The sequence below is a fragment of the Schistocerca americana genome, chromosome 1, assembly GCF_021461395.2.
Source record: "Schistocerca americana isolate TAMUIC-IGC-003095 chromosome 1, iqSchAmer2.1, whole genome shotgun sequence".
In the NCBI taxonomy this organism is placed as follows: Eukaryota; Metazoa; Arthropoda; class Insecta; order Orthoptera; family Acrididae; genus Schistocerca; species Schistocerca americana.
The window spans coordinates 1,121,552,817-1,121,578,995 of NC_060119.1; the positions used below are offsets into that span (position 1 = coordinate 1,121,552,817).

General features: G+C 45.0%; 1 protein-coding gene across 1 annotated transcript in view; it reads right to left on the minus strand.

The window, feature by feature from the left end:
- The window catches only part of LOC124596941 (Down syndrome cell adhesion molecule-like protein Dscam2), a 348,091-nt gene that overhangs the window by 251,329 nt on the left and 70,583 nt on the right, over window positions 1-26,179 (minus strand). Inside the window, exons 6-7 of the mRNA XM_047135906.1 lie at window positions 25,178-25,456; window positions 12,928-13,073 (exon numbers count right to left, since the gene is read on the minus strand). Of these exons, the coding sequence (XP_046991862.1) occupies window positions 12,928-13,073; window positions 25,178-25,456 (425 nt within the window). The remainder of the gene's footprint in view (window positions 1-12,927; window positions 13,074-25,177; window positions 25,457-26,179) is intronic.

Below are 26,179 nucleotides of genomic sequence, written 5' to 3' on the forward strand. Positions count from 1 at the left end.
TGTATTTTATCCCCGCTACTGTCGAAATTTCAAAGAGTTAATTCCAGTCGACATTGTCAAAAGGTTTCTCCAAATCTACAAAAGCCATAAACGTAAGCTATAAACGTATGGAATATCCAGCGAAATTTGTAGCTGGGCTGTTATTGGTAGGGAAGATGCAGAATGTTGTTTTGGATGAAGAGTCATCGACAGATGTGGAAATAGCTTCACGCGGGCTCCAGGGAAGTGTGTTGGTATCCTTGCGGCCTGTTCAGTGTATTAATGAACTTGCAGACAATACTAGTAGTAACTTCTGATTGTTTGTGGATGGTGTTGTTATCTGTAATGAAGTTTTGTTGATAGAAGGAGCACAAATATTCAGTCAGACCTTGATAAGATTTCGAAGTGAATGGCAGCTTGCTTTAAACGTTCACAAGTGTAAATCTATGTAGTCCATAGAACTATGTAGTTCATATCAACGAACCACAAATGGAAATTGTCAACTCATACAAATACTTGGGTATAAAAATTTGGAGGATACGAAATTGCACGCTCAGATAGGTTCAGTCGTAGGTAAAGCAGTTGACAACGTCCCATTCATTGGTGGAATATTGGTAAAACGTCTACAAAAAAGATTGTTTAGAAATAACTCGTGCGACCTGTCCTAGAGTATTGCTCAAATGTGTTGGCCCATACGAAATAGAACTGACAGGGGAAAAATGGACGTACAAAAAGAGGGATAGGTCATAGGCTTGTTTGTCGCATGGGCGAGTGTCTCGAAGATGCAAAAGAAAGTGAACTGGACTCTTGAAGACTGATGGAAACTATCGTGACAAAACCTACTTCCAAAATTTCAAAAACCAGTTTAAATGAGGAATCTAGGAATATACTACAACCCTCTACGTCTCGTTCTCATAGCGATGGAGACGATAACACTAGGTTTATTGTAGTGTGCGCAGAGACATTTAAACACTATTTCTTCCCATACTCCATGAATAAATGGTAACTGGAAGAAGCCCTAATAACTGGTGCAATGGGAAGTACCCTCTGCATCTACAACTTCATCCATACTCCGCAAGCCACCTGACGGTGTGTGTCGAAGGGTACCTTGAGTACCTCTATCGGTTCTCCCTTCTATTCCAGTCTCGTATTGTTCGTAGAAAGAAAGACTGTCAGTGTGCCTCTGTGTAGGTTCTAATCTCTCTGATTTTATACTCATGAACTCTTCGCGAGATATACGTAGAAGGGAGCAATATACTGCTTTACTCCTCGGTGAAGGTATGTTCTCGAAACTTCAACAAAAGCCCGTACCGAGCTACTGAGCGTCTCTCTTGCAGTCTTCCACTGGAGTTTATCTATCATCTCCGTAACGCCATCGCGGTTACTAAATGATCCTGTAACGAAGCGCGATGCTCTCCGTTGGATCTGCTCTATCTCTTCTATCAACCCTATCTGGTACGAATCCCACACTGGTGAGCAGTATTCAAGCAGTGGGCGAACAAGTGTACTGTAACCTACTTCCTTTGTTTTTGGATTGCATTTCCTTAGGATTCTTCCAATGAATCTCAGTCTGGCATCTGCTTTACCGACGATTGATTTTATGTGGTCATTCCATTTTAAACCTCTCCTAATGCCTACTCCCAGATAATTTATGGAATTAACTGCTTCCAGTTGCTGACCTGATATATTGTAGCTAAATGGTTGAAATGGCTCTGAGTACTATGGGTCTTAGCTGCTGAGGTCATCAGTCCCCTATAACTTAGAACTACTTAAACCTAACTAACCTAAGGACATCACACACATCCATGCCCGAGGCAGGATTTGAACCTGCGACCGTATCGGTCGCTCGGTTCCAGACTGTAGCGCCTAGAACCGCTCGGCCACCCCGGCCGGCTGTAGCTAAATGATAAAGGATCTTTCTTTCTATGTATTCGCAGCACATTACACTTGTCTACATTGAGATTCAATTGCCATTCCCTGCACCATGTGTCAATTCGTTGCAGATCCTCCTGCATTTCAGTACATTTTCCATTGTTACAACCTCTCGATATACTACAGCGTCATCCGCAAAAAGCCTCTGTGAACTTCCAATGTTATCCACAAGTGCATTTATATATATTGTGAATAGCAACGGTCCTACGACACTCCCCTACGGCACAGCTGAAATCACTCTTACTTCGGAAGACTTCTCTCCATTGAGAATGACACACTGCGTACTGTTATCTAGGAACTCTTCAATCCAATCACACAATTGGTCTGATAGTCCACATGCTCTTACTTTGTTCATTAAACGACTGTGGGGAACTGTATCGAACGCCTTGCGGAAGTCAAGAAACACGGCATCTACCTGTGAACCCGTGTCTATGGCCCTCTGAGTCTCGTGCCATGCCATGCCATGCACTTCACAGTGGTTTGCAGAGTATGGTTGTAGATATTAATATAAACAAACAAAGCAAAGCGGAATACACAGAGTATTCGGTAACGCCTTCTACTACCTAGTGAAGTTAGCGGTACTGTAAATGAAGTAATGCAAAATACACTCCTGGAAAACGAAAAAAGAGCACCATGAATTCGTCGACTCAGCAGAGGGAAATTTTATTGACACCCTCTTGGCGACGTATACAACACACGATCACAAAGACAGAGCCATACCCACGTGAGTGAATTCAGCAGAGCGTGCGCAAAATCGGCGCTAGTACTGTGTATACCCGCCTTTTGCACCAATGCAGGCTGCAATTCTCCCATGAAGACGATCGGAGAGGTGCCGAATGTAGTCTTAAGGAATGGCCTGCCATGCAGTGTCCACTTGGTGCCTCAGATGGGCCATATCCCGTGCCGGTCGTGCAGACCGCGCAAAATGACGTTTCATCCGGTCCCAAACGTGCTCAATGGGGACAGATCTGGGGATCGTGCTGGCCACGGTAGTTGGCGTACACCTTCAAGAGCACGTTAGGTGGCACGGGAGACAGAGGACGTGCATTGTCCTGTTGGAAAAGCATGTCGCCTTGTTGGTGCATGAACGGTAGCAAGACCGGTTGAGTAATGGTTTCAATGTACCGTTCACTGCTCAATGTTCCCTCTACTATCAGCAGTAGAGAACGGCCAGTGTAGGATATGGCTCCCCACACCATGATTCCGGGTGTTGGTCCTGTGTGCCTCTGTCGTACACACTCCAGATTTTGGCGCTCCCCTGCACGAAGCCACACACGCGTCCGACCGTCATTAGCACCGAGGCAGAAGCGACTCTCATCATTGAAGACGACACGTCTCCATTCGTCCGCCGGCCGCGGTGGCCGAGCAGTTCTAGGCGCTTCAGTCCGGAACTGCGCGACTGCTACGGACGCAGGTTCGAATCCTGCCTCGGGCATGGATGTGTGTGATGTCCTTAGGTTAGATAGGTTTAACTAGTTCTAAGTTCTAGGGGACTGATGACCTCAGATGTTAAGTCCCATAGTGCTCAGAGCCATTTGAACCATCCATTCGTCCTTCCACGAACGCTTATCGTGACACCACTGGAGGCGGGTTGAGTGATTTTGGGGCGTAAGCGGAAGACGCCCTAACGGCACGCGGGATCGTAGCCCTGCTTCACGGAGACTGGTTCTCGATGATACCCCCGGAGCAACAGTGTCCCTGGAAATGGAAATGAGCGTTTGGCGTCATTGGCCGGGAGGCCCCTCGCGGGGCAGGTCCGGCCGCCATATCGCAGGTCTTATTACATTCGGCGCCACATTGGGCGACCTGCACGCCGGATGGGGATGAAATGATGATGAACACAACACAACACCCAGTCCCTGAGCGGAGAAAATCTCCGACCCAGCCGGGAATCGAACCCGGGCCCAGAGGACGGCAATCCGTCACGCTGACCACTCAGCTACTGGGGCGGACAACAGTGTCCCTAATTTGATGTGAAGCAACGGTGCGGTCCTATACCGCAATTCGTAAGATTCGACGGTCATGTCGTGCATCTGTGCGTCGCCGCTGACCGGACCCAGGTCGCCGGGCATGTGCACCTTCTACTGACCACTGGCGACAACATCGACGCACTCTGGAGACATCTTGCCCCACGAGTTCCACAATTTTGGTGTATGTCCATCCGGCCTCCCGCAGGCCCACTATACGCCCTCGCCCAACCTCCGTCAGTTGCTGTCACGGCATGCTGACTATGTTGAAGACACACCAGGAGCTCTGTATACCACTGCAAACTGGCTGGCACTGGCTCTGGCGCTGAACAACCGCTGAGCAGCTTCCAACATTCCACGGCTGATAACGCAGTTCCTGGTGTGTCCGCAGTGTGGAGCGTTTGATCATCGCATGCACTATCCTCTCATAGTGTCCCGCGCAAGTACACTACTGGCCATTAAAATTGCTACACCAAGAAGAAATGCAGATGATAAACGGGTATTCATTGCACAAAAATATTATACTAGACCTGACATGTGATTACATTTTCACGCAATTTGGGTGCATAGATACCGAGAAATCAGTACCCAGAACAACTACCTCTGGCAGTAATAACGGCATTTATACGCCTGGGCATTGAGTCAAACAGTGCTTGGATGGCGTGTACAGGTACAGCTGCCCATGCAGCCTCAACACGATACCACAGTTCATCAAGTGTGGTGACTGGCGTATTGTGACGAGCCAGTTGCTCGGTCACCATTGACCAGACGTTTTCAATTGGTGAGAGATCTGGAGAATGTGCTGGCCAGGGCAGTAGTCGAACACTTTCTGTATCCATAAAGGCCTGTACAGGACCTGCAACATGCGGTCGTGCATTATCCTGCTGAAATGTGTGTGTAGAGCCACAGGTCGTAACACATCTGAAATGTAAAGTCCACTGTTCAAAGTGCCGTCAACGTGAACAAGAGGTGACCGAGACGTGTAACCGATGGCACCCCAAACCATCACGCTGGGTGATACGCCAGTATGGCGATGACGAATTCACGCTTACAATGTGCGTTCACCGCGATGTCGCCAAACACGGATGCGACCATCACGATGCTGTAAACAGAACCTGGATTCATCCGAAAAAATGACGTTTTGCCATTCGTGCATCCAGGTTCGTCGTTGAGTACACCGTCGCAGGCGCTCCTGTCTGTGATGCAGCGTCAAGTGTAACCGAGCTGATAGTCCATGCTGCTGCAAACGTCGTCGAACTGTTCGCGCAGATGGTTGTTGTCTTGCAAACGTCCCCATCTGTTGACTCAGAGATCGAGACGTGGCTGCACGATCCATTACAGCCATGTGGATAAGATGCCTGTCATCGACTGCTAGTGATACGAAGCCGTTGGGATCCAGCACGGCGTTCCGCATTACCCTCCTGAACTCACCGATTCCATATTCTGCTAACAGTCATTGGATCTAGACCAAGGCGAGCAGCAATGTCGCGATACGATAAACCGCAATCGCGATAGGCTACAATCCGACCTTTATCAAAGTCAGAAACGTGATAGTACGCATTTCTCCTCCTTACACGAGGCAACGTTTCACCAGGCAACGCCGGTCAACTGCTGTTTGTGTATGAGAAATCGGTTGGAAACTTTCCTCATGTCAGCACGTTGTAGGTGTCACCACCGCCGCCAACGTTGTGTGAATGCTCTGAAAAGCTAATCATTTGCATATCGCAGCATCTTCTTCCTGTCGGTTAAATTTCGCGTCTGTAGCACGTCATCTTCCTGGTGTAGCAATTTTAATGGTCAGTAGTGTATAAGAGGTCTTGTTCACTTTCGTCAGTGTGTTCTTTGCTCATATTCCGGGAGTGTACATCCCATTGAAGAGTGCCAGGTTAAAGAGTCGTCTGTTTAATATGTAACAAATGGCCAACGCACAGTGACTAATTAAGAATGTACAACAGGAATGGCGGGAGGGTAAATGAGCAAACATTCTAACTACCACGTCACACAGAACATGAAAATTTACCGGAAAATTACTGAAATAACTTTTCAACTGGGAAAACATGCGAGAGTGACTGTGATCAATAAAAAAGGAGACCAACACCAAAATAGATAATTGTATTATCTGATAATACAGTGTAAACTTCGAAATGTAAGAATATATTATCTGGAGATCGAAAATACTTATTTAAATATTTCAGTACTGAATTAGAGTCGTTGTCCCCTGTATAATTCTGGCAAAGGGTTCGTTAAAGTAAGATCAGATTACTAGTAATTACTGTTCTCGCTGAAGTGTCTAAGGAATCACAGTTCGCATGAAGTACCCGTGAATTGGGCCAGAAGAAATCTGAAAATACGATAAAACTGCAAACCGCTACACAGTGATTTCAGGACATAGATGTACTCCATAGCAGCAGTCTGCCCCTCACGCCATGAAGTATACTACAGAAACCGTCACGTAACTTGCCGATAATAACTACATACGCCATTTTAATCTCCATTAGGTTTACTGTTCATTTATTTGATAAATGAAGGACTGTATTGTACAATTAATGGTTTAGCCGGTTTTCAGTTTTAATTAACGTGAATAAATACAGTCAGCTAAATTCTTCCGCTTAACGCACACGTCAGGCCATTAAATTCTGAACTGTGCTATAACGAAGCAGCCCAATTTAGATAAGCAGCTGTTTAGCCCTCACCATTCGCATTACATCTTTTCGCGGAGTGAACGCGTAGTGCTGTGACAATGCCGAGTGGAACACTGTTAAGATCTTTTGTGTTATTTTTATGACAAGTAACAACCATGGTTTTTTCTTTATAGCACATGGTGCGAAATAACAGCATTTAGACCAGTTCTACGAGCCAGAAATCAAAGATATTCGCAAAGCAAAGCCAAATCTGGAAGCTTCCTGCTCATTTGCTAACATGTCTCCCAGATTATCTGATGGCTTACTGTTCGCAGTGCTGGGGTAAACATAAGACCCTGTGTCTCCTCCGGAAGTGGGGACTGGCTTGTTACTTCTTCAATGATCAATCTGTTGAGGGCATTAGTCAAGGAATCCTGTCGCAGCAGAGACAAATGGCTCTGAGCACTATGGGACTTAACATCTGAGGTCATCAGTCCCCTAGAACTTAGAACTACTTAAACCTAACTAACCTAAGGACATCACAAACATCCATGTCTGAGGCAGGGTTCGAACCTGCGACCGTGGCGGTTGCGCGGTTCCAGACTGAAGCGCCTAGAACCGCTCGGCCACATTGGCCGGCCAGCAGAGTCTTTTCTAGCAAAGACCGATATAAAATCGGTCAGGATTGCTGTAGGTAAAGGAAACAGCCTCTTTTACTTACGTAAATTAGTGGCTGGGCACAGAACATTGGATTCCTGGGAGTCGACCGTAATAGTAACAGGCAAGTTATATCTGTTTAAACAAGCAACTGAAGCAGCCTTTCATTCTGCTCTGTCTGAAAGAAGGTTTGCAAAACCACTTTCAGACAATTTCTCGACCTTAATAGTACGTAGCACGTGGAAAAAATGAATACATAAATCTTTTCGTGCGAACTCTGATTTCTCTTATTTTATCATGGTGGCAATTTCTGCCTAAGTAATGGGAGTCAGCATAGTGGTTTGGCATATTAGGAAGAAAGTTGCTCATTGCAGTTTCGTGAAAAGATCTCACTGTAAAGAAAAAAGGTTTTGTTTTAATGACTGCCATCCGAAGTCGCATATCATATCCGTGATTCTTTCTCCGCTACTTCGCAATAATATAATTGAGCTGCCCTTCTTTGAACTTTTTCGATGACCTCCGTCAGTCCTATCTGGTAAAGAGCCTATAATTCGCAGTAATACTGCAGAAGAGAACGGCCAAACGTAATGTAGGCATTCTCTTCATAGACTTGTTGCACCTTCAAATTGTGAGTATTCTGGCAATAAAACGCAGTCTTTGGCTCGCCTTGCCCATAATAATTTCTATTTTATGGTTCGCATTTAAATTGTCCTTTACTGTAGGCCCTTTAAGTTTGTCTTATTTGTAGCGTAACCGAAGCAGAACGAAGTTTTTCTGTGGTCATGTGGAGGATATAGCACTTTCTATCGTTTGGGATCAATTAACACTACATGCATCATGCAGATATCTTGTATAAATCATTTTGCAAATCATTTTGATCTTCTGAAGACTTCACTAGACGATAAGCGACGTCGTCATCTGCAAACAATTCAAAAGGGTTGCTCAGATTGTCTCCTAAATCTATTCTACAGATTAAGAACAGCAGAGGGCTCACAACACTTTCTTGTGGAAGCCTCGACATCACTTACGTTTCACCGAATGACTACCCGCCCGTTAGCACAAACAGTGATCTTCCAGACAGGAAATCACGAATCCAGCCTAACAACGGAGTGTGTTTTTAGTTTTACTTTGCATCTTGTATTTTAATATTGTTTTGTGTTTTTACAAATTTATGCCTTCAATTGATGCTCTGATGTGTCAAAAATTCTGTCAGCTTTATCAGTCACATTTTGTTTATTCTACCCACTTTCACTGACGCTTTTGCCCTACTTTTTAATCGTGCAGATGATATTTTCATTCATCACCTTCACTTAATTTTTTACCATTCTATTCCTCTGCCACAGCACAGTTTGACTATACGATCAATTTCGTCATACACTGCCCACTCACATTAATGTGACCGCCTATCAAACGCCTGAATAACCATGTTTTGCAGCGAGGGCCACTGCGAGACGTGTAGGGAGAGAGTCAGTGATGTTCTGGAAGATACCGACAGCTATGTGGGGCCATGCCGACTCCACTGCCGTCACCATCTACGCTAGGTTTCTCGGCAGACGATCCTCGGCGCAAGCAGCCAGATAGAAGTGATCCCACATATCGTATATTGGGTTCAGATCCGGGGGGTGTTGGTGACCGGTGGAGTATGGTAAACTCTTCCTGGTGCTCTCTGAACCACGCATGTACACTGCGAACAGTGGGACGCGTTGCATTGTCCTGCTAGTACCGAACAGAAACAAACTGCATGTAGAGCTGAGATAGCCCTAAGGATAGATGCATGCTTATGTCGAGTCAATGCGCCTTCCAGAATGACAAGACCAACTGTGGAATGCCACGAAAACATTCCTCAGACCATAACGCTCCCTCCTCCAGCCTTCTGACCGTTATTGCAAGGTGTTGGCGCTTTCAGATGTTTCACACTAACGGCCATCTATATAGTGGAGCAAGAAGTTTGAGTCGCCACTCACTGGCGTCCGGTTGCGATATTAGAGCGCAAATTAGAGCCCTCATCGCCGATGCTGATGCATCAGCCCCATACTTAACAGTCATACACAACCGTTCACTCGACGAAAGATCCGTACCCAAAGACTGGAAAGTCGCACAGGTCACACCAATATTCAAGAAAGGTAGTAGGAGTAACCCACTAAATTACAGGCCCATATCGTTAACGTCGATATGCAGCAGGGTTTTGGAACATATATTGTAGTCGAACATTATGAATTACTTCGAAGAAAACGGTCTATTGACACACAGTCAACATGGGCTTAGAAAACATAGTTCCTGTGAAACACAACTAGCTCTTTATTCACATGAAGTGTTGAGTGCTACTGACAGGGGACTTCAGATCGATTCCGTATTTCTGGATTTCCGGAAGGCTTTTGACACTGTACCACACAAGCGGCTCGTAGTGAAATTGCGTGCTTATGTAATATCGTCTCAGTTATGTGATTGTATTTGTGATTTCCTGTCAGAGAGGTCACAGATCGTAGTAATTCACGGAAAGTCATCGAGTAAAACAGAAGTGATTTCTGTCGTTCCCCAAGGTAGTGTTATAGGCCCTTTGCTGTTCCTCATCTACACTGCTGGCCACCGTAAATGCAACACCCTGAAGGAAGCATCCGAATCAAGTGAAATTTACGCCATGGGTTTGCAGCGATGAGATATGCAACTGATTAGAATTTCAGCGCAGACGCACATCACGCGCGCCTGTGGCGCCACCTCATAGCACCATTTAAGGCTTGGCGATTTCGACGAGTGTACGTTCGGCACGTGTGTTTACCTTGTGGTTGTTTCACAAGACAATCAGATATGCCTCGTAGACAACAGCGAACATCGTTTGATCAAGTATCCGAGTTCGACAGAGGAAGGATAGTGGCTTATCGAGATTGTGGATTATCATACAGAGAAATCGCTAGTCGTGTTGGACGAGAGCAAACAACTGTAATGCGGATATGTGACCGTTGGATGCAGGAGGGTATGACTGACCGACGTGGTCGATCGCATTCACCTCGGTGCAGCACTGCACGTGCTGATAGGCAAATTGTGCGCATGGCAGTGACGGATCGCTCAGTGACATCCCGAACTATAGGACAGCACATTGCGTCTGTAACGCATCATCCAGTGTCTGCGCGTACCATTCGACGCCGTTTACAGCAGAGTGGTCTGTCCGCAAGACGTCCATTGCTTCGTCTACCATTGACGCAGAACCACAGACGTCTCCGTCGCCAATGGTGTGATGACAGACGGATGTGGACGGCAGAATGGAATGACGTTGTCTTTACTGACGAGGCACGCTTCTGTCTGCAGCACCACGATGGTCGGATTCGAGTGTGGAGACACCGTGGAGAGAGGATGCTGGACAGCTGCATTATGCACCGCCACACTGGTCTTGCACCGGGTATTATGGTATGGGGCGGTATTGGATATTACTCTCGCACGCTTCTAGTACGCATTGCCGGTACTTTAAATAGCCGGCGCTACATATCCGAGGTGCTGGAGCCAAGTTGTCCTTCCTTACCTTCAGGGCTCGGCCACAGCCATATTTCAACAGGATAATGCGCGACCACAAGTGGCACGCATTGTCCAAATGTTCTTCGTCAATAACCATATTGAAGTGCTTCCCTGGCCGGCTCGCTCTCCGGATCTTTCGCCGATAGAAAACATGTGGTCCATGGTTGCTCAACGAGTGACCCAGATTACATCCCCAGCTGCCACACGAGATGATCTTTGGCAACGTGTGGAAGCTGCTTGGGCTGCTGTACCCCAGGAACACATCCAACGTCTCTTTGACTCAATGCCGAGACGTGTGGCAGCGGTGATCTCCAACAATGGCGGCTACTCTGGCTACTGATTCTGGCAGGAACCACATGTCACAGACGTCTGTAAACGTAATCATTTGATACTTGGTCAACATGTTATCTACAAAATAAATTTTGTTGTGCTACCTCCTGTCTTTCTTGGTGTTGCATTTACGGTGGCCAGCAGTGTATATAAACGATTTGGGAAAGAATCAGAGCAGCCGTCCCCGGTTGTTTGCAGATGACGCTGTCGTTTATCGACTAATAAAGTCATCAGAAGATCAAACCAAACTGCCAAACGATTCAGAAAAGATATCTGAATGGTGTGAAAAGTGGCAGTTGAGCCTGAATAACGAAAAGTGTGAGGTCATCTACATGAGTGCTAAAAGGAACTCGTTAAACTTCGGGTACACGATAAATCAGTCTAATCTAAAAACCGCAAATTCAACTAAATACCTAGGAATTACAATTATAAACAACTTAAATTGGAAGGAACACGTAGATAATGTTGTGAGGAAGGCTAACCAAAGACTGCGTTTTATTGGCAGGACACTTAAAAAATGTAACAGACCAACATGCAGACTGCCTACACTACGCTTGTCCGCCCTCTTTTAGAATACTGCTGCGCGGTGTGGGATCCTTACCGGATAGGACTGACGGAGTACATCGTAAAAGTTCAAAGAAAGGAAGCACGTTTTATATTATCGCGAAATATGGGAGAGAGTGTCACAGAAATGATCATGATTTGGGCTGGACATCATTAAAAGAAAGGCGATTTTCGTTGCGACGAAATCTCTTCTCGAAATTCCAATCACCAACTTTCTCCTCCGAATGCGAAAATATTTTGTTGACGCCGACCTACATAGGGAGGAACGATCCCTACGACAAAATAAGGGAAATCAGAGCTCGTACGGAAAGATATAGGTGTTCATTCTTTCCGCGCGCTATACGAGATTGGAATAATAGAGAATTGTGAAGATGGTTCGATAAACCCTCTGCCAAGCGCTTAAATGTGATTTGCAGAGTATCCATGTAGATGAAGATGCAGAATAGCAGTCATTACGGGTGCATGAACCAGGCGTCTGCTGCGAAGGTCCATATGCAGTGAAGTCCACTGAACGGTCGTTGAGGATACACTGTTGATAGCCCCTTGGTTCATCTGGGCCGTCAGTTGCTCAACAGTTGCTCTCCTATTCTACACCTCTCCGCAGCTGTCGTTCACTCCTCACCTATGGCCCATGGGACAGCACAAGTTGTCTCGACACTGGTTTTGGATAGCGCCATTTTGCCATTAACGGTATACTTTGACCCCGGTGGCACGCCAACAGTTTACAAACTTAGCCTTTTCGGAAATGCTTTCCCCTTGGCACCAAAAGCCAATGGTAATGCCCTTCTGGACGTCAGATAAATCGCTCCGTTTGCGCATTACAACGACGACTGCAGTGTGTTCCGCATCCCTTCATACTCTCCACTGCTAGCTATGGTCTGTCGAACACAGGCAGTGCTCACATTAATGTGACCATTGTGACAACTTTGCTAACCTTCGCATTCTCTAGTAGATGGATGACAGGGTTCTTTTAAATATAGTGTGCAGCAATGCACCCTAGTAGTAGTGGCATACCATGTGTTTAGACTACCTGTGACGTGTTACCTATTGTAACCAAGGTTTTTGTGACAAGTTCATTTTTAGTTCTTGTATATTCTGTAAATTTGGTACATTTAAGAAAGATTACAAGTAGGAGGCCCCTTTCTAATCGTGGAGATGCTTGTGTAACAATCGTAATCCATAATCTGGATTATAATTTGCAATCAAGGCAAAACTTGGATTGAACAATCATATCGTGCATTTCACAACCTGACTGAATCGATAGTAACAAACGGCGCTGATGATCTCACCATTTAGCGTCGTGTACCACCAATCGTTATCATCTTCATCATCATCATCAATGACATTAAAATATTGCCAGCTGAGGATACCTGGAGAGCCTTTGGAATGGGAGAGTTGTCCTTGAGCCAGGAGAAGCGGATGGGTAGGTCACCAGAGGACACGGTGCAGCTGATCTGGGTCCTGCCGCCCTCTCGGAGGTTGGTTGGGAAGAAGAACGGCGTCACCACAGGCGGGCCTGAAACACAGTACCAGTAGGTCAAAACAGTGCAAACGTACGCGGGCTCATAGAAATGTATAGGTCATCATAAATTATTGGGCAGTTAACTGGCAGTTGATGTGTGTGTGGAGAGCTCACGGGTTAGCCCGAGCACATGAACTCGCCAGACTGTATTATAGACATACAGTCTCCCCAGTCATGGAACGCAGGATCGACATCCCACTCTTGTTTCGTATACATGCCAAGGAGATAATGTACAATGCGGCACTAGTGAAAGGGTCTTACAAAATTTTCACCTGGTCGGAACATGAAGTTTGCAGGTTTCTACTCGAATCACGAAATTAAATTTAGGAGGGAATTACTTTTTCTGTGGAAAATGAAAGCATGGCAGAACAGCAATGAAGGTTGTTACTGTATTACTCGATTTGCAATATGTAGAAGCCAAGATGAGCAGTCAAACAGAGAGACACGCTCCGGACGAGGTTTGCAGAACACTAAACGAGAGGGAAGATTGAGTGGCACTCTATTTCCTTTTTGTAGTTCGTCTTCTCTTACTTCTTGTTATTTCAATCTTTCTCTAGTTTACTCTCACTCAGTAGAACATTCCATTAAACAGCGCCTCTTATTCTTCTTCATTTTCACTGAAAGTAGCAACGTCATCAGAGAATCACATGCTGATCGTGAGGCTGACTAAGTGTTTAAGAAAGCCAAACAGCTAACGTCCTCGGTCTGCTTTTCAGGCCCCAAGACAGAAGCAGTACCCAATCTGTCTGCGTATAGAGCAAAATCTCTGTGCAAATGTGCGTGGTGTAGCATATTTCTGAGATGGAAAACAGGAACCAGCCCGGCATTCACCCAGTGGGATGGGGAAAACACCTAAAAAGCACGTTCAGGCTGGACGGCACACTGACCCCTCGTCAATAATCCGCCAGGCGAATTCGATGCGGGTCCACATAATTCCCCATCCCGGTCGCGGTGGTGTTAACACACGTGGTTACCCAGGATTCTCATTATTGATGTTCTCCAGCCCTGAATTTTAATGTCACTTTCACAGCTTCCCTCATCTTTAATCACTTCTATTGAAATACCATCATCTACTGAGTACTCTCCTCCTTTCAGATCTTCAATACCTTTATACATTTTCAAAGTAGTTTTTAGTGTAATACATTGTTTTCATTAGAGTGAAACTGAAGGAAATTTAATACATTTTCTTAGAGAGAGTATGTTAAGTAAGGTGTTTCATCATTCCGTAGTTTATCTTAAACGTAATAGTATGACTGCAGCTAGAAATTCAGATATGTATACCGTATAGTTGTACAACAATTGTCAGCACCCAGAAACATCTGTCCACTCATGCATCCATCGTACTACAAAAATGATGTGTTTGTAGCCTGTACGGTTGTCAATAGGCCATTTACACTTGTTGTTGTGGTCTTCAGTCCTGAGACTGGTTTGATGCAGCTCTCCATGCTACTCCATCCTGTGCAAGCTTCTTCATCTCCCAGTACCTACTGCAACCTACATCCTTTTGAATCTGTTTAGTGTATTCATCTCTCCCTCAACGATTTTTACCCTCCACGCTGCCCTCCAATACTAAATTGGTGATCCCTTGATGCCTCAGAACATGTCCTACCAACCGACCCCTTCTTCTAGTCAAGTTGTGCCACAAACTTCTCTTCTACTCAGTCCTATTCAATACCTCCTCATTAGTTGTGTGATCTACCCATCTAATCTTCAACATTCTTCTGTAGCACCACATTTCGAAAGCTTCTATTCTCTTCTTTTCCAAACTATTTATCGTCCATGTTTCACTTCCATACATGGCTACACTCCATACAAATATTTTCGGAAACGACTTCCTGACACTTAAATCTATGCTCGATATTAACAAATTTCTCTTCTTCAGAAACGCTTTCCTTGCCATTGCCAGTCTACATTTTATATCCTCTCTACTTCGACCATCATCAGTTATTTTGCTCCCCAAGTAGCAAAACTCCTTTACTACTTTAAGTGTCTCATTTCCTAATCTAATTCCCTCAGCATCACCCTACTTAATTTGACTACATTCCATTATCCTCGTTTTGGTTTTGTTGATGTTCATCTTATATCCTCCTTTCAAGACACTGTCCATTCCGTTCAACTGCTCTTCCAAGTCCTTTGCTGTCTCTGACAGAATTACAATGTCATCGGCAAACCACAAAGTTTTTATTACTTCTCCATGGATTTAATACCTACTCCGAATTTCTCTTTTGTTTCCTCATTTACACTTATAAGCCAAAATTTTATGACCTCCTGTTTACTTTGTTTTGAATGCATTTCGCGCAGTCAAAGCAAGATACACAGGGCAAATGTGGATAGATAATAACACGAAAACGAGAGAATATTGGGTGTCAGTGCAGTGAAGTGTGATAAAAATGGAACGCCTGTGTGTAGAAGTACCCTTGGAAATAATGTAGAAGCCAAGAAACGGACCACTGAGGATGCTTTAAATAAGGAAAACGGGTCTGGTCTATATAAGACTTCATTCAAGTCAACGTAGTTCCCTAGTTAGGGAACGAGTATTGGGGAAGAGATGCAGGAATCCTGCATTGATGCTCTTGACAAGTTCCTACTGGAGAAGGTTTGTTGCCTTTATCCGACTTTTTATGAAGTCTCATTTGTGTATCAGTGTCGTGTGGATGACTGTGATTAGTTCTTATACAGTACAGTGTTCGGTTCATATTGTTATGCATGAAGGGAAGGGAGAGGGTGAAGCCCATGTTCAGGTACATAGCGTGCTCCTCTCGAATAGCACCAAGGAGCCGCCGAGCTTAATGTGTCCATCCTACGGACGGATCACCATCACCAATGTCAGACGCCCCAACTCCGTGAGACACTCTGAAGAGGTTTGTAATTTAATGCAGGACATTGGCACAAAGACTGGTGATCAGGAACCTTACGGTACCACCTCTTCTTTCCTAGCCGGCCAAATACGACAGTGTTATATAACTCTCATAAAGAGAAATCAAAAAGAAAGGAACTGGAGGCTGTAAAATGAAAATCGCTGAAAGGATCGTAATGTCATTGGCTGCGGAATAAGGTGCGATCGGTATAACAGCCCCGATGCCACGATCTCGCTGTCGGATGGACACAGGCGTACACCGATATAACGGTAGAGTGAGCACGTGTACGCATGGACCATCCACTGCATTCAGTCGCGCTGAACAGAAAAGTTAAATGGCGGCTTCAAAAGAAGAGCAAATGGGAGTTGTACATTTCCTGACAGTAAAAGGACTACAGGGAATGGAAATTCATCGAAGAATATCTCAAGTGAACGGAGAGCAGTGCATGTCTGTTGCAAATGTCAAGGATGTGTCACAAGTGATTCCGGGAAAGTCATACGAGGGGCGTTTGAAAAGTCCGTGCAAAGTCCCAGAGATGGTACCATCGGCACTTATCGAGGTCATGTTTAGTTGGTAGCATCTTTGGAAAGAACGCACACCAAGTTTCAGAGGTATTGGTCTATTTCTTTGTGTTTGGCACTCGTGTGAATCAAGGAAGTCTAGTGATTGTCAAAAAATCGATGAAAAAGAATTTCCTGTGGTGATTAAACATTACTTTATGAAAGGCAAAATGCGTCAGGAGACTAAAGAGAAGCTTCATAAACATTGCAGTGACTCTGCACCTTCGATTACAACAGTTTATAAGTGGTTTCAAAATTTTTGGTGTGGCCATATGGGCACAAGTGATGCTGAACGTTCTGGACGCACTGTGGAGGTTACGGTTCCAGAAATCATTGATAAAATCCATGATATGTTGATGGATGACAGAAGAGTGAAGGTGAGTGAGATTGCTAGTGCTGTGGGCATCTCGAATGAGTGGGTACACAATATTTTGCATAAACATTTGGACATGAGAAAGCTGTCCGGAAGATGGGTTCCGCGATTGCTCACGCTTGATCAAAAACGGAATCGTGTAAAGTGTTGCAAGGATGGTTTGCTGCTGTTCGGGAAGAATCCGCTGGACTTTAAGCGTCGTTCCGTCACTGTGGACGAAACATGGATACATTACTATACTCCTGAGACCAAACAACAATCTAAACAATGTTACCAAGGGAGAATCTGCACCAAAAAAGGCGAAGACCTTTCCTTCGGCCGGAAAGGTCATGGCGACTGTCTTTTGGGATTCGCAAGGGATATTCCTCATCGACTAACTGGGAAAGGGTAAAAATATTACAGGAGCATAATGTTCATAGTTATTGGACCGTTTGAAAACCGAGCTGCAAGAGAAACGCCGGCGATTGGACCGGAAAAAAGTCCTTTTCCATCACGACAATGCACCAGCACACACTTCAGCAGTTGTGGTCGCAAAATTAATGGAAATAGTATTCCAACTCGTTTCCCATCCCCCCCCCCCCCCCCCTATTCTCCAGACTTGGCTCCCTCGGACTACTATTTGTTCCCCAATTTGAAGAAATTGCTGTCGGGACAAAGATTTTATTCAAATGAGAAGGTAATTGCAGCAACTAATAGCTATTTTGCACACTTGGACAATTCCTATTATTCGGAGGGGATCAACAAATTAGAACAGCGTTGGACGAAGTGTATAAGTCTAAAAGGAGACTACGTCGAAAAATAAAAAAAGTTTACCCCAAACACGTAAGTAGTTTTTATTTTTGCACGGACTTTTCAAACGCCCCTCGTATGTCAGTGGCCGGTGATGCCTGGTCCGGAATGCCACATCGCATTGCAGATGGCACTGTCCGACAGGAGGGGACCCTCATTATTCAAGGCAGGCGAGTTACGGTAACAGCCATTGTCGCAGAAATCGGATAAGCCATCATTAATGTCAAATTGAAATTTCGCAAAGTGTGAGCCCAGTGAGTGCCTCACAGTCTTCACCTAACACAGGAAGCATATTTGTCTTGAACTTACGCAGCGCTGTGCCAAGGAAGGGGATTAGTTCGTGTCACGAGTCGCCGCTGGAGACGAGACCCGAGTCAAAACACCAGGCACTGGAAGCACGCAGGGTCGCTGCCACTCAAAAAATCCAAGGCCGTCTACACGGTGCGGGAAAGTTTATGTTCACCTTCTTTTTTGACCGAAAGGCCATGATTTTGCAGAACGGGCACGGGATAACGGTGAATGCACAGTGATACAGTGACCACCCTCTCCAAAGCGATCAAATCGAAACGATTGGGACAGCTCACCCATTGGGTCATTCCGCTTCACGACAATTCAAGATCGCATACAGCAAAGGGGCTCTTGCAGACACTGAAATGGGACGTTCTCGGTCCGGTCAAGTCTCTCCAAAGAAGACTCTGAGAGACAAACGATGCACATCGGACGAGGCCCACAAAGCAGCCTCATCAATTATACGAGACCACCATGCACCGTGTTGTGTCGCAGCGGGACAAGTGCCTCGATTGTGCTGGGAAATAGCTTTGAAATGAAGGTACAAGCTTCTGTTTACAGGTGTCCAGATTGTTATTTTTTATTTACTTATTTATTTTTTGGTTGTTCCTCGTACATTTAAAACGCAGAAGGGAAGCCTCTAATGATAACATAAACATTGAACAATTTCTTATTTACAAGGAGCGATTAAAAAGTTTGTTTGAGGGCGTGCCTGCGGCGTACATGCAACTTAGTGCGACATGTAAGCAGTGGGTTAGTGTGGAATTTCTGCCCTTCCAAAATGCGTACTTTAAAAGTGACAGTGTGAACTCGAAGACATTGTTACCGAATGCTTCAAACAGGACCAACAATTTGTAATTCATTTCTTGGCTGCCGAAGGACAAACGCCGGTAGACACGCGTCGGAGAATTAATAATGTGTATGGGGCAACATGTCTGTCGAAACCCATCGTTGTGGAATGGTGCGCCAAGTTTCGTGCTGCTTCATGATAACGGAAGTCCCCATATCGCAAATGTAACGGAGAAGTTACGCCACCAGAAGTGGGACACACTCGAACACCCACCCTACTACACTACTGGCCATTAAAATGGCTGCACCACGAAGATGACGTGCTACAGACGCGAAATTTAACCGACAGGAAGAAGTGCTGTGACATGCAAATGATTAGCTTTTCAGAGCATTCACACAAGGTTGGCGCCAGTGGCGACACCTACAACGTGCTGACATGAAGAAAGTTTCCAACCGATTTCTCATACACAAACAGCTGCTGACCGGCGTTGCCTGGTGAAACGTTGTTGTGATGCCTCGTGTAAGGAGGAGAAATGCGTACCATCACGTTTGCGACTTCGATAAAGGTCGGATTGTACTCTATCGCGATTGCTGTTTATCGTATCGCGACATTGCTGCTCGCGTTGGTCTAGATCCAATGACTGTTATCAGAATATGGAAGCGGTGTGTTCAGGAGGGTAATACGGAACGCCGTGCTAATATGGAAGCGGTGGGTTCAGGAGGGTAATACGGAACGCCGTGCTGGATCCCAACGGCCACGTATCACTAGCAGTCGAGATGACAGGCATCTTATCCGCGTGGCTGTAACGGATCGTGCAGCCACGTCTCGATCCCTGAGTCAACAGATGGCGACGTTTGCAAGACAACAACCATCTGTACGAACAGCTCGACGACGTTTGTAGCAGCATGGACTATCAGCTCGGAGACCATGGCTGCGGTTACCCTTGACGCTGCATCACTGACAGGAGCGCCTGCGATGACGAACCTGGGTGCAGCAATGGCAAAACGTCATTTTTTTGGATGAATCCAGATTCTGTTTACAATATCATTACGGTCGCATCCGTGTTTGGCGACATCACGGTGAACGCACATTGGAAGCGTGTATTCGTCATCGCCATATTGGCGTATCACCCAGCGTGATGGTGTGGGGTGCCATCGGTTACACGTCTCGGTCACCTCTTGTTCGCTTTGACGGCACTTTGAACAGTGGACGTTACATTTCAGATGTGTTACGACCCGTGGCTCTACCCTTTATTCGATCCCTGCCAAACCCTACATTTCAGCAGGATAGTGCACGATCGCATGTTGCAGGTCCTGTACGGGCCATTCTGGATACAGAAAATTTTCGATTGCTGCCCTGGCCAGCCTATTTTCCAGGTCTCTCACCAATTGAAAACGTCTGGTCAATGGTGGCCGAGCAACTGGCTCGTCACAATACACCAGTCACTACTCTGTGGTATCGTGTTAAAGCTGCATGGGCAGCTGTACCTGTACACGCCATCCAAGCTCTGTTTGACACAATGCTCAGGCGTATCAAGGCCGTTATTACGACCAGAGGTGGTTGTTCTGGGTACTGATTTCTCAGGATCTATGCACCCGAATTGCGTGAAAATGTAATCACATGTTAGTTCTAGTATAATATATTTTTCCAATGAATACTCCTTAATCATCTGCATTTCTTCTTGGTGTAGCAATTTTAATGGCCAGTAGTGCATATTCCTGATCTCTTCCCATGCGACTGACACGCCTTTGGTTTCTTAAAAAAGCCCTTGAGCGGTTGAAGATTGCTGTCGGACAGGGAGGTGCAGCAGGCAGTTACGGACTTCTTCACGCAGGAGAACACGGTGTTTTATCAAACAGGTATCTTCAACCTGGTATGTCGGTGGGAAGATTGTCTCAATGCTCATGGCGATTTTTCCTGACGGACATACCGATTCTGGACTGTATAGCCTTCAAACTGAAACTTTTTGATCGCCTCTTCTAGTTAAATGCTCGCAGTCGTTCTGGAAACCACAAAGATTACCATGCACAGCACACTTTACTTTGGAAACAGCTGTGTTCACGCCTTGAAAGCCTTCTACATAAGTAACTGATTTGTTACACGGAGGTACTAACCGTGAGAGAGTGAACGCTCATCTTGGTGCCTCTAATATGTTTTAAATGTGCAGTTGCGATACTGATATATACCTGTATCTTGCGTCTACACAAGCTTCTGAACTATACAGTACATGTATGATACACACATCAAAAAATGTTTTGCAACACCCCGGTTCCCAGTACTCCTGAAGATAGATGTTGACTGTGGATATTGTATCACAGACACATTCCTTCTGACAGTTCAGAGATGTCACTGAACCAGCCCAAAGATGTAAACAACCACGCATGAGCTGCACCTAGTAGATGGAGATGGTCTGACAAGCGATCAGCTCCAGTCATTCCACCAGGAAGGGGGGTACACGGCTCGTGTTGTCTGTAGTTCAAGCATGCCTAGACGGTCAATACCGCGGTTCGATCGCGTCCGCATTGTTACATTGTGCCAGGAAGGGCTCTCAACAAGTGAAGTGTCCAGGCGTCTCAGAATGAACCAAAGAGATGTTGTTCGGACCTGTTGATGATATGCCTCGTTCAGACCGCCCAAGGGCTACTACTGCTATGTATGACCCCTTCCGACGGATTATGGCTCGGAGGAACCCTGACAGCAACGCCACCATGTTGAATAATGCTTTTCGTACAGCCACAGGACGTTGAGTTACAACTGAAACTGTGCGTAATAGGTTGCATGAAGTGCTACTGCACTCCAGACGTCCACGGCGAGGTCCATCTTGGCAACCACGACACCATGCAGCGCGCTACTGATGGGCAGAACAACATGCCGAATGGACCGCTCAGGATTGGCATCACGTTCCTTCACTGACGAGTGTCGCATATGCCTTCAACCAGACAATTGTCGGAGACGTTTTGGAGGAAACCCGGTCAGACTGAACACTGTCCAGCGAGTGCAGGAAGGTGGAGCTTCCCCGCTGTTTCGGGGTGGCGTTATGTGGAGCCGACGTACGCCGCTGGTGGCCATGGAAGGCGCCGTAACGGCTGTACGATACGTGAATGCCATCCTCCGACCGATAGTGCAACCATATCGCCATCGTACTGGCGAGGCACTCGTCTTCATGGACGACAATTCGAGCCCCCATCGTGCACATCTTGTGAATGACTTCCTTCAGGATAACAACATAGCTCGACTACAGTGGCCAACATGTCCTCCAGACATGAACCCTATCGGACATGCCTGGGATAGACCGAAAATGGCTGTTTATGGACGAAGTGACCCACCAACCACTCTGAGGGATCTACGCCGAATCGCCGTTGAGGAGTGGGACAATCTGGACCAACAGTGCCTTGATGAACTTGTGGATAGTATGCCACGACGAATACAGGCATGTATCAGTGCAAGAGGACGTGCTACTGGGTTTTAGAGGTACCAGTGTGTACAGCAATCTGGACCACCACCTCTGAGGGTCTCGCTGTATGGTGGTACAACATCCAATGTGTGGTTTTCATGAGCAATAAAAAGGGCGGAAATGATGATTATGTTGATTTGTATTCCAATTTTCTGTACAGGTTTCGGAACTCTCGGCTCACAGGCGATGCGAAACATTTGTTGATGTGTGTAGTAACCTATCAGGATTGTACTGCCATTCAACTATTTCAGTGATCTGACGTGTCTGTATTATAGATGTGCTGATATGAAAAAACGGTCGATGTTTGCATGCTGGACGTGTAAATCAACGCTTCTGTTCTCATCAGAAATCGGTAAATCACAGAGGGTTGTCAAGGAAGTTTCCTCATCGCGTCCGTTTGTACACAGAGGATCTGACGGAAAAATCTTCTCTGTAACCAGAGACGTGAGAAAAAAATTGTCGGCGGTACCACCTGATACACAATCATTGCGCCTGGAGCTAGATGAACATCATGGGGACATAGAATTGGTCTGCATTCCAACATCGAGATCAAAATTTCAAACTTTGTATTTACGAAGCCTGAGCTAGCAGGATGGCTATAATAATATTTGAGCTATCAAGTACCACTCATATGAACAGTCAAAAGCTTAATCTGATTGTCGTATTTTACTTAGATTATGTAGAGTAGTAACTTACTGTTCTTTAATGCTCAAAGACAGCAGCGGCTCTTTCAAACCAGTTCTCCGTATTCGCATCCTAAAATTTTAAAATGGAGGTTTTGTTGGAAGTACATAATTAAACATGAGTCTCCATTCAATTCTTTACTCATATATTAACAATTGTTTTTCTTAATTATCATTAGTACTTTTAAATGAGTGAAACAATCAAATATCTCACGGTGTATACCAGCACAGCAGAACAAGCACTGAAACTGTATTTACCATTTTCAAGCACTTATTTGTGCGAAAGAGGATTTTCAGCGGTAGTGGCGATAAAAAATAAGCTTAGAAGCAAACTCAGTATTGCCAATGATTTACGTTGCGCAGTTTCTATTATTCAGCCAAGAATTCAAAATCTTGTAAAAATATGCAAGCTCATCCTTCACATTGATTTATATGTTTGTTTCTTGACATATGTGTATGGAAATAATATTTTTATAATAAATACGTCACATTATAAGAGAACTTGTTATTTTCCTCCGAACTATCCTTACATGTAGGTAATACTGTAAAATTATAAAAAAACTATTTCGAAGAAACAATATTTATAAAATAAACATAGTGAATCTGATTTAAATATAAACACTGCGTGTGATCCTTATGGATTCTGATGTTACGTGTGGTATGTTATCTCAACTAATAATACTATTTCTTCTTGATGAAGACGTAGCGGAAGTTTATCCTAGATATGGCAAGTGAAGAGTATTCCTAAAATCGTATACTGGTGAAGAAATGGTGTGCAGCAAGGGAATGTAATCAAGGTAAGGAAGTTGTTTTATTCATATTTTTTAAAGTTCTGTGTAGTCTGCAAAATTATTTCGTAAAACTTATTTTTTATTTTTTGTCTAGTTCTGGGAACTGGGCCTTTGTCGCTGTTCGGTAACTGGCATCGTTGACATAAATGCCAACCTATGCGCAATGACAATGGGGAGCACTATAGGCGTACAAATCAGTGATGTTCGTTAACACCGTGACTGAGTGACTATTTTGATAATGAGTGAAAGTAATAAGCTACACTCAAAATAATGGCCCGCATCTACTAATCTGCAAAGGCCGCAAATATTGGTAAACAAGGACTTCCTTTACTTTAGGAGTGGCTTATAATCACTAGACTAGACTGATGACGTAATAACTGCGACTCGATACATTAACAGTCCACCATGTTACATGGCGCCACCATCACAAATTTTTCAATAGTTTCTTGATAATTAATAAAAATCTCTATATTTTTTTAGGGGGGTGGGGGCAAAGAAGTTTTCTTTTCGGCAGCAGGGGGGCGTGACAAACAAAAGTATGGGAACCTCTGATCTAGTGCATAGCTGGGTAAGCACGAAAGTTTTTAATATATATTTTGTTACGTCATTTGTGGTCGCAGTGAAGGTTAAAAGACAGAGATTTTCATGTTGCTGAAAAATTATGTACCGAATAAACTGCCTGTGATGGTTAGCAATGAATGGATGTTCCATCACAGTATCAGTTTGAAGCTAATTATTTCAATCGTATTTAAGAAGTTGAGGGGCGAACTTCAGGAAGCAGCGGATTAAGATGATTAGTTCTTTAAGTCCTCCAACTAATGTGTCCTTTTTTTATTGTTGAGAAAATAGGATGATATCGTCAAGTGAGCCTCAAAGAGAATTTGAATTATTGGGCAGATCAACGAAAGGAGAACCGAGTATTATTTTCATCGTGTCAGCGACAACAGCAACCATTACAAATTGTCTCGAATGTAAAACAGCCCACAGTTGCACTAAATTACGTTTACTTTAAACCTTGAGCATGGTTTCTGCTATAATAATATACCCTTCCTCCTGGGCCCAGTATAACAGAGGTAGTGGCGGAGGACATACGGTGCCATTTCTAATTTCACTTATGTTCGAAACAGGCTTATGTCTGTTGAAGCTATTTTATTGGTCTTGACACAGCTGCTGGACTAAGATATTTCTCAGTTGTCAGTGTGTATGACTCCTGAAGAAGGCTATATTATTATAGCAGAAACCATGGTCAAGGTTTAAAATAAACGTAATTTAGTGCAACTGTGGACTGTTTTTTATTCGAGAATCGATTATCTTTGTCGAATTGCAGTCCGGATCCGCAATAATTTAGATTCGTATCTGTAATGACAAAACAGCACTTTAACTGTAGATATACTGACTGAGGTGTGAATTTTAGCCATGTTTTCGAAATTCGCATCAATTCTTTGGCGTCGTGATCTACTGTATTGTCACCCCTGCAGCCTTCAGTTGCTAGCAGATGTTGGCAGCACTCACTGGTGACGGAGAGCAGGACTTCCCCGCGTGCAACGTCTCCGCTGGCGCCCCTCACTTTGCAGACGTAGGCGCCGGCGTCAGCAGCGGCATCTACGCGCAACAGCCTCAGCGAGGCGCCACCGTCGCGCAGCTCGTGTCGCAGGTCAGCCGCTAGAGGGCTGCCACGTCGCTCCCAGGAGACGCCGCTGATTGGGTAGCCGGCGTACGGGCAACGCAGCGTCACCTGCCCAGACTCCACGGCCCGCACCGGGCCCGCGGAGGGCCGAACGTAAGGAGGACCTGCAGACATTACGCACAAGCGCGTCACTAACAGTGGGGTCAACCGTATACCATCGGACTAAAAGGTAAATGTGTCATCCCCTCGAAGGTTGGTTTGAACAGTATATTGCTTCACCAGACGAGGTCCTATTCGAGGTGGTATGCCTTTCCCGCCACCCACCCCCTCACCGAAATCTGATTAAACTTACCCAGCCAGTCATAATACGGCTTACTGTTCAACATGAACTCCGAACCACGGTGCACTAGGCATTTTTCGCTGTAACAAACATTGCCAGAAGCGAAAGAAGTGATAAGTAACAGACTGATAGGGAATCGAACCCATTACCTTTGGATGTGTAGTCTAGTAACATTCTAAAATTTTTATACAATATACTGGCTCTATGGAAAATACACTGTTTCACTGCTTGCATCAGTCCAAACTTTGTGATATGTCCTCATGTCACTTTACTTCTTGTACAATATTACCATGTAATTCATGCTCATTCCTACGAGCACTGGTTTCTTTCCACTGCATCAGGTCTTTTCCCTCTTTCAGTTTTCCTCGTTTCAGAACGATCCTGTGCCATCACGTTATTACATTACTAAATAAGATCAGAGACTTTTTTTCTGTTGTCACTGGGCGATCGGGACGCACGTCATCTTGATACAAATAATACAGTCTCAAAATCACAATATGGATTTCTAAAGGACTCCGATACTGATAAGGCTATTTATAATGTACAA